Source organism: Balaenoptera acutorostrata, chromosome 8 (assembly GCF_949987535.1).
Source record: "Balaenoptera acutorostrata chromosome 8, mBalAcu1.1, whole genome shotgun sequence".
Taxonomy (NCBI): Eukaryota; Metazoa; Chordata; class Mammalia; order Artiodactyla; family Balaenopteridae; genus Balaenoptera; species Balaenoptera acutorostrata.
In genome coordinates this window covers 97,630,904-97,644,493 of record NC_080071.1, presented here as the reverse complement: position 1 = coordinate 97,644,493, position 13,590 = coordinate 97,630,904, and the positions used below count along the sequence as shown (strand labels likewise).

The 13,590-nt window shown below is 57.3% G+C and overlaps 1 protein-coding gene across 5 annotated transcripts in view; it reads right to left on the bottom strand.

Annotated features, from left to right (window-relative positions):
* Window positions 1-918: 918 nt before the first annotated feature.
* The window catches only part of GLI2 (GLI family zinc finger 2), a 248,215-nt gene continuing 235,543 nt past the window's right edge, over window positions 919-13,590 (bottom strand). For all 5 annotated transcript variants that reach the window (XM_057551563.1, XM_057551566.1, XM_057551564.1 and 2 more), the window contains 4 exons: window positions 10,069-10,233; window positions 8,457-8,735; window positions 6,612-6,948; window positions 919-5,160 (listed from right to left, as the gene is read on the bottom strand). In XM_057551563.1, the coding sequence (XP_057407546.1) occupies window positions 2,732-5,160; window positions 6,612-6,948; window positions 8,457-8,735; window positions 10,069-10,233 (3,210 nt within the window). In that variant the 3' untranslated portion in view covers window positions 919-2,731. The remainder of the gene's footprint in view (window positions 5,161-6,611; window positions 6,949-8,456; window positions 8,736-10,068; window positions 10,234-13,590) is intronic.

Sequence of the window (13,590 nt, the reverse complement as noted above, 5' to 3'; positions counted from 1 at the left end):
AAACCTTTGAACCCTGTTTCCCTCGGGGGTTCCCACACTTACTACCAGAGAAGGCTTCTTCCGTGCACCCATGACAGCCATGAAAATAGTTTGGAGCTGAATGCGCCGCACGCAGTTTTGGCTTCCTGACTCTCGGAGCTGGGTGCCAAGGTTTCTCTCCTGGAGCAAAGCGCGTTAAGGGCCTGGCCCAGGAGTGCAGAAGCCCAACATCCCTGGCCCTACAGAAGGTGCCTTCTACCCCTGGCAACCCGGTCCTGCACCCTCCCCTCCCAGCTCCAGAATTCATCCCAGGCCTCACGGCCCCCCTCCCCAGTCACCCTGAGGCTCAGAGCAGTAGCCCAATTGCTGTCGATGGCAGCCGGCTGGCTCTCCAGACCCGGGTCCCCCTGTGCACCTGCCAGGGCCGCCCCCCAGGGCTCAGAGCCCTGCACATGGCTGCTCCCCACTGGCCCCTTCGCCCAAGGCTGGTTGCTGGGTATCTGGGTGCTACACCTGCCCCTCTAACTCTGCTTTTGCACCAGAGCACAGGGGGCCGCCTGTCTTCCTCTCCCCACCCCCCACGACTCAACTGTGCTCATCCGACTGCCCATCCAAGGGGGGCCTCCCACATGGGGAGGGCTTGGGACCACAGCTGCACCTCGTGTAAACAAGCAAACCAACTCAGACGTTCCGTCCAGCGGGCTGAAAGAACAGCCAGACATCCCCTGTACCACGTCAAACCCCGCCACCCCGGCCCCCAGACAACAAACAAACAGGCAGTAAAGGTCCCAGCTTTAAACATTTCCTGGCCAAGGCGGGGTAGTCAATTTTGACGCTGCTGAGAAAAAAATACAGCCTCGTTTCCGTTCAAATGCACCGAATTTATGGCCCAGGTTTTCATTAACTACTGTCAAGCAAGAAGCAGATAGACCAAATAAATTATGAAAAAATTACTTTTTTAATGTACAAAAAGACTTATTTACAAGTTGAGTATGTCATCTCAATTCATCGCATGTAGAAAAAGCTAAAAATGTTTTGGACATATAAATCTGACCGGATGACTCACCTACAGTATTTTCAGGGATGCTGTCTTCTGTACAGACAATATACAGGCTGGGAACAGCTAGTGAAATCCTAGCGCAGGGAAAGACCGTGCACCACACAGAGCCCAGAGCCCTGGAGGTGTCCCAGGGCTGTCGTTTGAAGTTGGCCTTGTTTTTGGACCCTGACAAAGCATTTGCTGTTCTGGGATGTAGAGGCCCAGGTGAGGTTTCGGCCCTGTCCTGGTTGAAGTCAGGGTCATAGTCGGTTCCAAGTTCATAGTGGTGCAGGTGGATTTGGCAAGGTTGCCACGAATTCAACATGGGAAAGGTGTGCGGTGTTTGTACATGTGTGTGGCGGGGAGGATGCACCTATTTACCCTACTGTATGTTCGGGAACAATGTCTTCTGACGCCAGTTCCAAATTCCATTTCCAGGTGGGGCTTGGCCAACACTGAATAGGAGAATTCAGTGATGGTCCCTCAGAGTCCCAGGAATCAACCCCTTCACCCTCCCACCCCCACCGAAAACACCATGCATGTCATCGTTCTCTGTGAAATGAACAGGAGGGCGGTGGGAAGGGAATCCAGAAGATACCACGACTGCATGCTGTAGCTAGGGGGCTGGTCACTGGGCTGCTGGTGAGCGGACAGCACGGCCTGGAGGAACCTGGGCAGAGGTTGCTGTCAAGCCCTGGGGTTTATCCATGGTCAAGTGGGTGTGTAGTGCATTGGAGAAACAGGCTTGGGTAAACATGCGACTTCCTCGTCCTACTGGGAGACCTCCCGGGCAGCCTGAAGCTGGGCCCCTGGTGCGTTCACTTTACCCAGGCCCCAGGCCACGCTTCAGCTCACCTTGGCCATTCTTAACCCACAGCAGATCCAGCAGCCCCGAGGTATTTAGAAATGTGTTCTTTTCAGGAAGGGCTACATTCTACATGCATGAACACTGTAAACATGGTCTGGAGAGGCCAGGGTAGCTTCTGGGCTTGCCCTGAGTATTACACTGTTTTCTTTCCTTTTTTTGGGCAATACTTCCATACTTTATTCAGCCATATACACTTGGACAGTCGGCCAGCTGTAAACTTGGCTTTGCGGGGTAGAGATGCCTGCTCTACCAAACCCGGAATCAGGATGTGCTTCCAAATCATCCAGGTAAAAATTTTTTTCCACTCCATGGCAAGGGATGTTAGAGGCCTCAAGAATTAAGCTTCATGGAAGAATTCCGGTGGGCCATGAATTCCTTTACTTTGCATGCACTGGAACAAGAAACTTATCTTCCTGGATTAGAATACCTAGTATGGCTTTCAGATTCAAACCCAAATGTGGTTCCTCTCGCCTCTTTCCACGTGTGCTTGGAAAGCCCTGGGCCAACGTAATCCTTCATTAGCCAGATGACAGAGGTGACAAAGCCAGAACAGAGTGGTCCTATAAACACCAAAGGCTGCAAAGTGCTGTGTAAACGAGTTTTGCATTCCTGCCTTGCCTTTTCTATTGAGACTTTTTTCTGAGTTCCGACAGATAATCTAAAAGAAGACCAGACAGGATGCACATAAACCTGCCCTTAAAGCCTCTGTGGTCTGAACCAGCCACTGGCCAAACTCCCTCAGACCTATTTAATACTTTTTGGGGAAAAAGATGAAACGGACGAAAGCCCCGCGCTCTGGGAAGCGCTGGTCCCTCGGGGTCCGCTCAGCGCCAGGGGCCGGAGCCTTAGGTCATCATGTTGAGGAACTTGCTCTCCTCGGCCAGGCTGGTGAGCATGGAGCTCATGTCCCCGACGGCCATGTTGCTGATGCCCGCGGGGATGGAGGGCAGAGTCAGGGAGTTGCGCGGTGTGGTTAGGCGGGAGGAGCTCTGGGAGAAGCCGTGGAGGAGACTGGGGCTCAGGGCCCCCGAGAGCAAGCTGGAGTGATCGCCGTCATCCATGATGGCATCAAAATCAATCTGGGGGGCCTCGAGTAGCTGGGAGTCCACAGTGCTGGACACCTGGTTAAGCCCTGGTGAGGGCAAGGCCTGGGGCTGCGGTGGCTGGGGTCGCATGGCCTGGCAGCCGGCCTGGTTCTCCAGGCCTCCGTTCTGCTCGTACATGTGGATCTGGCCGTAATAGTAAAGCATGCTGCGGTCCTGGGCCCCGCCCGCATCCTGGGGGGGTGCCTGGGGAGTCAGGGCCAACATGCCGCCCATTGTCCCCTTGGGCACAGACTCTGTCATCTCCTGGTCGGCCGACAGAGCAGCCATGGCGTGGCCAGCGGCCCTGGCGTAGGCCAGCTGCTGCCCCGCACGCGCCCCACGGCGGCGGTCAGCAGGGCTGGGCTCTGCGGGTGGCCGGGGTTGCACCGGGCCGAAGCTCGACCCGGCCGCCCCCGTCGGGCCCTGCTGAGGCACCACGAATCCAGGCTGGTGGGAAGGCACAAGGCTGGGGCCTCGGCAGTAGCCCTCCTGGCTCACGGCTGTGGCCAGGGGATGGCTCTGCTGCGGGTAGCTCTGGGCTGCGTGAGGTGGTGGCATCCTAGCCAGGCTGGAACTGGCGACGTCAAGGTCCCTGTGGCTGCTGCCCATCATGGTGGGGTCAGGAGCAGCTTCCATTTGCTGGGGGAGCCCCAGGTGGCCTGGCTTGGCCGCCATGTTGCTGCAGGACCGCGGAAACTGGTGTGGGGCCCCACCCAGGGGGCTCAGCTGGGGACGAGCTTGGCCGTAGCCGGGGTGGGCGCTGACGGCAGCCGCCCTGCTAGAACACTGGCCACCTGCCCCTGGCTGCCGCAGCTGCTGCATGTAATTTACCCTGGGCGCGGAGGGCGCTCCACCGCAGGGCTGCAGGTGCGGCTGCGAGCTATCCAGGACCCCGGGGCTCAGCTGCAGGCCCTGCTGACTGTAGCCTGGGTACTGGCTGAAGACTGGCTTCTGCGGCACCACTGCCAGGTTGCCCTGTGGGAAGGGCGGAGGCTTCCCCTGGCTGGCCAGGGCGTCCACGGTGCCGGAGCTCACCTCGTTCCACTGCACAGGCATGCTGTTTTTGTTCAGGCTGGAGGGGGCCCCGTAACCCAGTGGGCAGCCTCCCAGCACAGGGGCAGAGGGGCCCACGTTGGAGTCTGCAGCCGCTATTGTGCGCCGGCCGTGCAGGCCGGGGCTGGGCAGTTTGGGGTTCTCGGAGAAGCAGGTGCTCTCCGGCAGGTACACCTTCGGGGCGCTGTCCTCCAAGGCGCCACCGGCACGCGCCTTGAGGTACTGCACCACGTCGTCGGGCAGCACAAGGTCGTCCTCCGGCAGCCCGAGGCTGACCTCGGGGCCCACGCCGTCCGCCCCCACCGCCAAGGCCTCCATCACTGCGTTCTCGCTGATACTGGGCGGCCGGGGTGAGTAGGGGCCGCGGGCCAGGCCGCCGTCGGCGCTTGCGTGGCTCTGCAGACGGAGGCCTCGGCCCTGGGCGCAGGGCGGCGGCAGCGCGTCTGGGGTCACATCGTGGGCGCTGTGGAAGCGCTGCACCCGCGTGGGCACCAGGGTGTCGGGTCGCCTCCCGGGATCACTGGCCCTCCGCGCCCCACCTCCTGGCGCCTCGTGGGGGAAGGAGGGCGCCAGCCCCGCTGGCCCGTAGTGCGGCCCGTCGCTGCCCCGCCGAGGACCGATCGGGTGTGGGCAGGCGGCGGGCAGTGCGCGTTCGGGCGCATCCAGGAGCGCCAGCCGGGTCCGCAGGCTAGCGCGCTCCAGGCCGGGCAGCGGGGTGGGGGGCGGCCCGCCCGTGGCCGCCGCGTACTTGGCCCGCAGGCTGTACTGCTGGGCGGGCGTGAGCTGGAGCAGCCCCGGGCCGCCACCACTGCTGCCGCCATACTGGCTGGCCTCGCTGGAGCGCCGCGACGCGTCGGTGGAGATGGGGTCATAGGAGTCGGCGGAGCTGGCGGGGTGTGCGCGGCCGGCGCCCAGGGGCGAGGCCTCGCTGGAGCGGCGGCTGGAGAAGTAGGGGGAGATGCCCGAGGAGCGGCGGCTCACGGTGTAGGCCGAGCTGACTGTGCTGGCAGAGCTGTCGCGGCGCTCCTGCAGGTGGCTCAGCACGGTCACCTCGCCGGCGGACAGCTCGGACAGCCGCGGGTTGGGCAGCAGCCCGGCCGGCCCGCCGCCGCTTCTGAAGTTTTCCAGCACGGAGCCTGCGGGAGAGGAGAGGGGTCAGCGCCGGGGACCGGGGACAAGGGGCGGTGCTCTGCCTGCTTGGACCGCACTGAGCCTGCCGGGCATAGAGCCCTGGCACGGGGCCTGGCACCCAGCAGGCACCCAGCCGATGATTTCTCAACAAGAGGAAGAAAGGAAGGGACAGTTAGCAAATGGTGGCACTCATTGCCAGGGCGGCTAGCGGAAGTTAGGAGGCCCGATCCCAATCTAGCACTGCCCGCTGGCCCTGCGTTCTCATTCAGTCCCATCCTCAGTTTCTCCCCCTGTGGATGGGATGTGCTTCTTTGTAGCACTGGGTTATCCCCAAGAGCCCAGGAGGGCCCTGGCCACAGCCTCCCTGCATCCCCGCCATCTACGGATGGGTGTTGCCAGGTGGGCTCCCCTGGGACTGAGTTTACCCAGCAGGCTGTTTAGAGGGAGTGTCCTGAGACCCACAGCCACGGCGGGGTGGTGCGGAGAGGCAGCAGAGTGGTTAGGGAGAAGACAGCTGCGACGCAGGCCCACCGCCAGCCGCGGCTCATCTCACAGGCAGCTCTGGGCCTTGAGCAGCCTCTACACCCCTGCAGAGATCTGTCCCTGGATGTGGGCCATGCCGGGAAGGGTGACCTTGGGTGAGGCAGCTGTCAGCACCCCAGGCAATCTCTGGAGGAGGTGGGGAGTTGAAGGCCATCTGCTGGCAGTTCCCTCGACAGCTGGGGCAACGAATCCCCCCTTCGAGGAGGAGCAGGGTGGTGCCTCTCAGGGTCTCCTCTTAATAACTCAGTGCCACGGTGCACACTGGGCCCTGCAGGGCAGTCTGGAGGCTCAGTGCCCCAGGGTGTCTGGCGCCCGGCGGGCAGCCTGGCACAGTGGCACTCAAGAAATGCCTGGTGAAGACGTCTTCCACCTCAAAGCCTGGCCAACGCTTCCCGAGGCTGAGCACAGGGCTGCCCCCTCCGTGACGCCCTCCCTGCGCCTCTCCAGCTGCCCTGCTTTCTCTCGAGCGACCCTGAGCTCTGTCCTCGGCGCTGCTTGCTCATTCGGCATCTCGTAACTTGGCCTTCTAGCCACAGGGACAGGGAACGTATCACTGTCCTGCCGAGGGCCTTTGCTGTGGTGTGCGTGGCAGGTGCCTGATAGACAAGTGGATAGCTCATGAGGAAGAGCAAGAACTGAGCTGGGTCTGCCTGCTTTGGGGCTCATGGGGATGCAGCATGGTGTAGCCGGAAGAGCATGGGCTTTGGAGCCACCCAGGCCTGGGCTGAGTCTCAGCTCTGCCACCGATCTGAGCAAAGCACTTTCACCTCTCTGAGCCTCAATTCCCTGACCTGTGCAATGGGCTCGGAAGATCCATCTTCTCCAGGGCACATGATGCCCAGTGGATATGAGCCTCATCGTGCTGCCCTGGGCTCCCTCCCACCCCACCCGCATGCCCAGGGCCTCCACTCACCACTTGCCGGCAGGGGGGGCAGCTTGGAGTTCCGGGTGTGTGGAGCCGGCCCGGCCCATGAGCAGGAATCCTTGAGCGACTTGAGCTTCTCCCTCTTGAGCTGCTCGAACCGGTGCACGGCGGTCATGTGTTTGCGCAGCTGCAGGCCACCGGCAGAGGGGGTGGCCAGGGCGGAGGCGTCGGCCCCCGGCGGCGGGTCCTCCAGGGCCGTCAGGTCTGCCAGGCTCCCAGGCCCTGTCCCCGGCATCTCCACGCCACTGTCATTGTTGGGGGCACTGCCCAGGGGAGAGGGCTCGCTGCTGCAGGAAGACTGGGCCCCGGGGCTGGACTGACACAGCTGTGGGAAGTGTGGTGAGAAGGCACAGACTCAGACGGGGCGAGCACCCACCGGCCCCGCCACCCACGCTGCACCCTTGCACACCCGGAGGCAGGAAGCTGCCATGTGGAGGAGCTTTCAAAGCATCACTGCTCTGAACCTCGGCTTCCCCAGCTGTAAGCGGGACCCGAACTGACTCCTGGGGAGAGTCGGTGGATGGATGGAGACCACCCGGCGAGTAGAAGGCAGCGGGTAATCCGTAGGCACCCACCCCCCACCCGCCCTAGCCCCCTGCTATGCTCCTAAGCTTTCCCAGCCAGCGTCTGGGCCGGAGCTCTCTGCCTGTAGAGCTTTCAGTATGTGGACCGTTTGAAGCTGAGCCCCACAGAGGCTGCCGCAGTCGTGTGAAATTGACAGGAAAGAGGAGACTCAAGTACCCCAACAACAGCGATGGGGGGTGGGCCACTCGATGAAGCAAGAAACAGTGAAGGCCTGCTACCTGCCGTCTGCCCAGCAGGCCGGAGGTGGGTTGCTAGAAAGGGAAGGGTTGGCCGCGGAGGGTGCAGCTGCTGGACACAGCCCTCGCCCTTGACCTGAGTGGCCACCCCAAACCAGCCCGCCCTCTGCAACAGGGTGAATCGAGCCGAGAGCTCGTGGCACACGTGTACGGGGTGGAGCCCCACAGAACCTGGGCTCCCTCCACCGTGACCTGGGATCTGCGCCCAAATGAGGCTCACCTGGGATGCAGCATCCTTGGTTCATTTCTAACCTGAAGGCTCCCAAATTCCAGACCTTTCCAGGGGAGCTGCACACAGCACGGCCCACATCCCTCACCTCGGCACTCAAGGCCTTCTGTAGGTCAGGCCCGCCCTGCTCCACAGTCCAGATTCACACCTCCACCCTGCCCTGACCCTCACGCGGGCTGGGACCCCACCGCTTCCTCCTGTGCCTGCAAGCTTGACGCCTGCTGCCGGCCTCGAGCTGTTCCGACGGCCCCACCTGCGGTGCCTGCGGTCTACGTACCCGAACCTGCCTTCCCGGCTGTGAGGAGCCTGGACAAGCGCCCCAGCCCCCCTCACTCGCGCCACCGCGCCCAGAGCCCACCCCGCTGCTCCGCTCACCTCAGTACCGTCTATCCTTAGGGGAGGTACAGTCAGGAGAAAGAGGTGGAGACAAAGAACAGGTGGTTAGAACAAAAGGGGTGCAGGCCAGAGGGGCAAGGATGCAGAGACAGGACAGAGGGGCGGGGGCAGCGGCGGCGGCGGCGGCGGGTACTGGTTGGAAAGGCAGACCCCGGGTGCCGCCCCACCCCCTGCAAACTGACCGCGTCGGGGCAGGCATCCCCGTCACCCACGGCCTGCCCAGCAGAATGGGACCTGGCACGAGACAGGTTCCGTGGGGGCCCGAGGTGGCGATGGGGGCCCGCTGAGCTGGAGAGAGGAGGGACATCCTTGCGCTCCTGGTGCCGCTGGGCACGGCCTCCTGGGGGCGGGGTATGGACCGGGCCTCCGCTGCGCAGCCCTGCTTACCCCGGAGCGCTCGGTCTTGATGGCTTTGACGTGCAGGCAGTCCTCCACGGCCTGGCTGGTGCTGCTGGCCTCGGCGCTCTCCTCGGAGCCCCGGCCAGGCTCGGCGCTGGCCTCGCTGTCCCCGTTCTCCCTGAGCAGGGGGGTGCGGAGGTGCACGTCGTTGCGCTGCTTCTTGGTGACGTGAGCATCTGGGCCGTGGACCGTTTTCACGTGCTTCCGGAGGGAGCTGGGGTCCGTGTACCTCTTGGTGCAGCCTGGGATCTTGCAGATGTAGGGTTTCTGGAAGAGAAGAGGCGTTACGGATGGGATAGGAAGGCAGACTCCGCGTGGGAGCACCGCCCCTCCTCCTGAAGCCGCGTTCTTGGGCAGAGCTGGCGGCACTGTCGGAAGGCGGAGCCACGTCAGCCCCGCCCCGCAGGAGCCCCGCCCCGCAGGAGCCCCGCCCCGCAGGAGCCCCGCCCCGCAGGAGCCCCGCCCTGCCGGCTTCGCCTGCCACCCTTTCCTGCAGGTAAGCCTGTGGTTAAGGGGGCCCCACCACGGACTGGGGACATGGATCACAGCCTGCGGGGGGAGGGGACACACAGTGCCTGGTGTGATCAGCATAACGATTGGGGCGCTGGGCTTTCGGGTATCAGTAGCGAGTGTATTACCTCGTTATACGTCTGTGACACAGCACGAACACCTGCTCTCTCTCATGAGGAAAGACAGGTTCAGAGAGGCAAAGACACTGGCCCCAAGTCACCCAGGAGTGGGATGAAAACTCAGGTTTCTGAACCTCGGTCCTGAGCTCACACACACACACACACACACAAGCGACATCCACATATAGACATACTCTGTCTACATGCATACACGGACACAGGTACACACATGTATGCACATGCAAACACACACATCCACGTAAACACACACACTTACACACGTATGTAAACACCCACACGTGTACATATACTTACAAATACATATCCACACACCCACACACATAACACATACATCCACATCCACACACATGCACATACATACTTGCAAACACACATACACACACACACCCCTATCCAAGGCTAGCTCTTGTCTTTAGACACTCTGAGGGGTTCAGATACCTTTGGGAAGTCCTCAAACTTCCTGCCAGCATTGGAGCAAGTCCCTTTGGGGTCCAAAATGTATCAAAACGTCTAGAAACATCCTCTCCTGAGTCTACCTGAGTGACAGCAGTTGAGTGGCTGGGCGGGGACCGGAAGGCGGGCACAGAGCCACCAGAAGCTCCCACCCGACCTTCCTCCCTGGGCTCCCTCAGCCCTGCCTGGGGCTCTGGCTACCTGGAGAGACAGAGGCTGCTCTGCGCCCCACGCGGGGAGGGACTGACAGCTCCGCAGGCCCGGGCGGCAGGAGCGGCTGGAGCGTGTCATCCGTGCTGCCAGCCTGTGGGGACAGGGCTGCTGCTGCGTGCTGAGTCCCCACACCAGGGAGCGGGGGCAAGTGGCACCTGGCACCTGGCCACCGACTGGCCTACAGGTGTCTAGAAGCCGTGGGATGAGGGTGATGCATTCACGCACGTGTCCGCGGGGCCCCAGGCGCACGCCCGCCCGCTGCCTGCCTCCGTGGGGCCGGGTACCTCGTTGGAATGGGTGCGGTTCTGGTGCTTGGCGCGGTCCGAGGCATTCGAGAAGGCTTTGTTGCAGCCCTCATGCTCGCACACGTACGGCTTCTCCCCTGTGTGGGAGCGCAGGTGCGTCTTCAGGTTCTCCAGGCGGGAGTAGGCCTTCGAGCAGCCCTCAAACTGGGAAGAGGCGGGTTCAGTCAATGAGGGCGCCCCAGATCCACCGCAGGGAGCCTGACCTGGGGGCCGGCCCGCTGCCACCTCCCCCTCCCCGACATTCGCTCTGCCCCGCACGTGCAGCCAGGCGCACGGATCTCAGCGACAGCATCTACCTTCCTTCCTGATTATATAAATGACACGTCGCGAAAACGTGGAAAGGACAGGAAAATGACACCGTCCACGGCCCAGGTACAGCCGACACCCAGGCAAGTCTCATTCTGGGGACTCTGCAGTTCATCCCCACACGTTTTTAAAACACAAATCGGGAACATCTCGAGCGTTCAGTTACTTATTCTGCTCGTTAAAATCAACAGCACAAAAAAAAAAAAAAAAAAAACAATCAACAGCACATTGTAAGGACTCTTCCCATATGATTACAAACTCTGTAAATGTTCTCTTCAACTGTTTCCCAACGCCACTCCCTGATTAGAACTGTTCTGTGCATTGAATGTGCTAAGAATAAAATCCAGAGTCCTCCGCGTCCCTGAGGGAGCTGGCCATCCTCACCCTTTGTCCCTTCTGCTCCCTGACCCCACTAAGCTCTTCCTGGCGAGTGGCCTTTGCGCACACTGTCCCCTCTGGCTGGAACCTCTTCCCCACCCCCACCTACCCCAGCGTTGGCTTGGCCCACTCCCTCTCAATCTTTGAGGTCATCTCCTCCGAGAGCAATTCTCTGATTTTCTTAATTATAATACCACCCTTTTCCCTTTATACTCCCTAACACAGTTTATAATTATCTTAATCATTTTGTTATCTGGCCTTCCCACTAGGATACAAGCTCCCGGAGAGCAGGTACTTTCTAGGTCTTGTTCATTTCTGTGTTCCTAGGACTTAGCGCCTGACGAAGAGAAACATGTGTGGTGCTCAATAAACATTTTAGGAAAGGAAGAAAAGAGGGAGCCAGAGACAGGGGCAGGAAGGGAGGGAGGGAGGGAGGAAGGAAGGATTACTGCAGGAGGTACCTATTCCAAACACACCGCAATTGCATCCAGTGTAGCTGTGAAAATTGCCCCCAGAATAACACGTAAACCCCAACAGGAACTGTCTCATTCTTCACATCCTCCCCTTTATTCCTGACTAGTTTGACTGGGCACACTTGGTTCCAATGCCTTTTATTTGTTTCTGCAGTTCACAGCTCATATCAGAGGGCTATGGTTTGCTACCACTCGGGGTGTTAAGAAAATAACTTCCTGCAAAGGATCCAGAAGAGCCAAAACAATCTTGAGAAAGGAGGACAAATTTGGAAGACTGACACTTGCCAATTTCAAAACTTACTACAAAACTATGGTAATCAAGCTACTGTATAGCACAGGGAACTATATCCAATCTCCTGGGACAAACCATCATAGAAAAGAACATAAAAAAGAATGTATATATGTGTATAACTGAGTCACTTTGCTGTACAGCAGAAATTAACACAACATTGTAAATCAACTGTACATCAATTTAAAAAAAAGACATTGAGTGGTACTGGCATAAGGACAGATGTATCGATCAACAGAAGAGAGCTGAGAGTTAAGAAATAAACTCATACATTTAGGGTCAACTGGGTTTCAACAAGGGTGTCGAGACCATTCGATGGGGAAAAAATAGTCTCTTCAACAAATGGGGTTGGGACGACTGTGTAACAACATGCGAAAGAACGATGTTGGACCCTTATCTCACACCCTCTACAAAAATTAACTCAAAATGGATTAAGGACCTAAATGGAAGAACTACCCTACTAAATGTATACACGTATATATTTATATGTTTATATAAATAAATCTATATTTATTAACTATAAAACTCACAGAAGAAAATATAGGGATAAATCTTTGTGACCTTGGATTAGGCAGTGGTTTCTTAGATACGTCACCAAAAGCACAAGCAATGAAAACATTGGACTTTGAGAAAATTTAAAACTTTTATGCTTCAAAGGAAACCATGAAGAAAATCAAAAGAAAACCTACAGAATGGGAGAAACTATTTGCAAATCATATATCCAACCAGGGTCTAGTAAAATTACTACAATTCAACAGCAAAAAGACAAATAACTCAATTTAAAAATGGGCAAAATACTGGAGTAGACATTTCTCCAAAGAAGATATACAAATGGCCAATAAGCACAAGAAAAGATGCTCAAAAGCATCTGTCATTAAGGGAATGCGAATCAAAACCACAATGAGATGCAACTTCACGCCCACTAGGATGACTAGGTAACTGAAAGGCAGGTAACTACAAGTTTTGGTGTGGATGTGGAGAAATCAGAACCCTCACCCATGGCTGGTGGGAATGTAAAATACCGTCACCTTTTTGGAAAAGAGTCTGGCAGGTCCTCAAAAAGTTAAACATACAGTTACTCTATGACCCAGCAATGACCCACTCTATGACTCTATGACCCACTCTTAGGTATATACGTAAGAAACTGAAAACATAACCACACAAAAACTTGAACGTGAATGTTCATAGCAGTGTTAATAGCCAAAAAGTGAAAACAATGCAAATAGCCACCAACTGATAAATGGATAAAAAACTGTGATCCGTCCACAGTGGAATATTATTTAGCCACAAAAAGAAATGAAATACTCATACATGATACTACACGGATGAACCTTGAAAACATGCTAAGTGAAGGAAAAGACGCAGAGGCTACACATTGTACGATTCCATTTTTATGAACTGCCCAGAATAAGCATGTTGATAGAGACAGAAAGCAAATTAGTGGCGGTCAGGGGATGCAGGGGAGGGGGGAATGGGGGGTGATTGCTGGTGGGTATGGGGTTTCTTTTGGGGAAGTGTTGAAAATGTCTTGAAATTAGCTAGTGGTGAAGGCTGCACAAGTTTGTGAATTCGCTCAAAATCACTGAATTGTACACTTTTTAAAAAAGGGTGAACTTTATGGTATGTGAATTCTATCTCAATTAAAAAAAACCAAAACCTTGCCAACAAAGGTAGTGTATTTCATTGAATCCTGACACCACCGATTTTAAGACAGACTGATTTCAGAGTCATTAAAATGAGAACAAAGTGTATGTCTCAGAATCTATGAAATATGGTAATTCACAAAGAGCAGTTCCCAGAGGCCTCTGTCACAGCCACAGGAGTGCATCACAAGGCCACCGCTCTTTGAAAGAGGGAGCAATTCCTGTGTGTTAAAAAAGGGTCTCACCTATATTAACGCATATATGTGGAACCTAGAAAAATGGTACAGACGAACCGGTTTGCAGGGCAGAAATAGAGACACAGATGTAGACAACAAACCTATGGACACCAAGGGGGGAAAGTGGCGGGGGAGGGGTGGTGCTGTGATGAACTGGGAGATTGGGATTGACATAT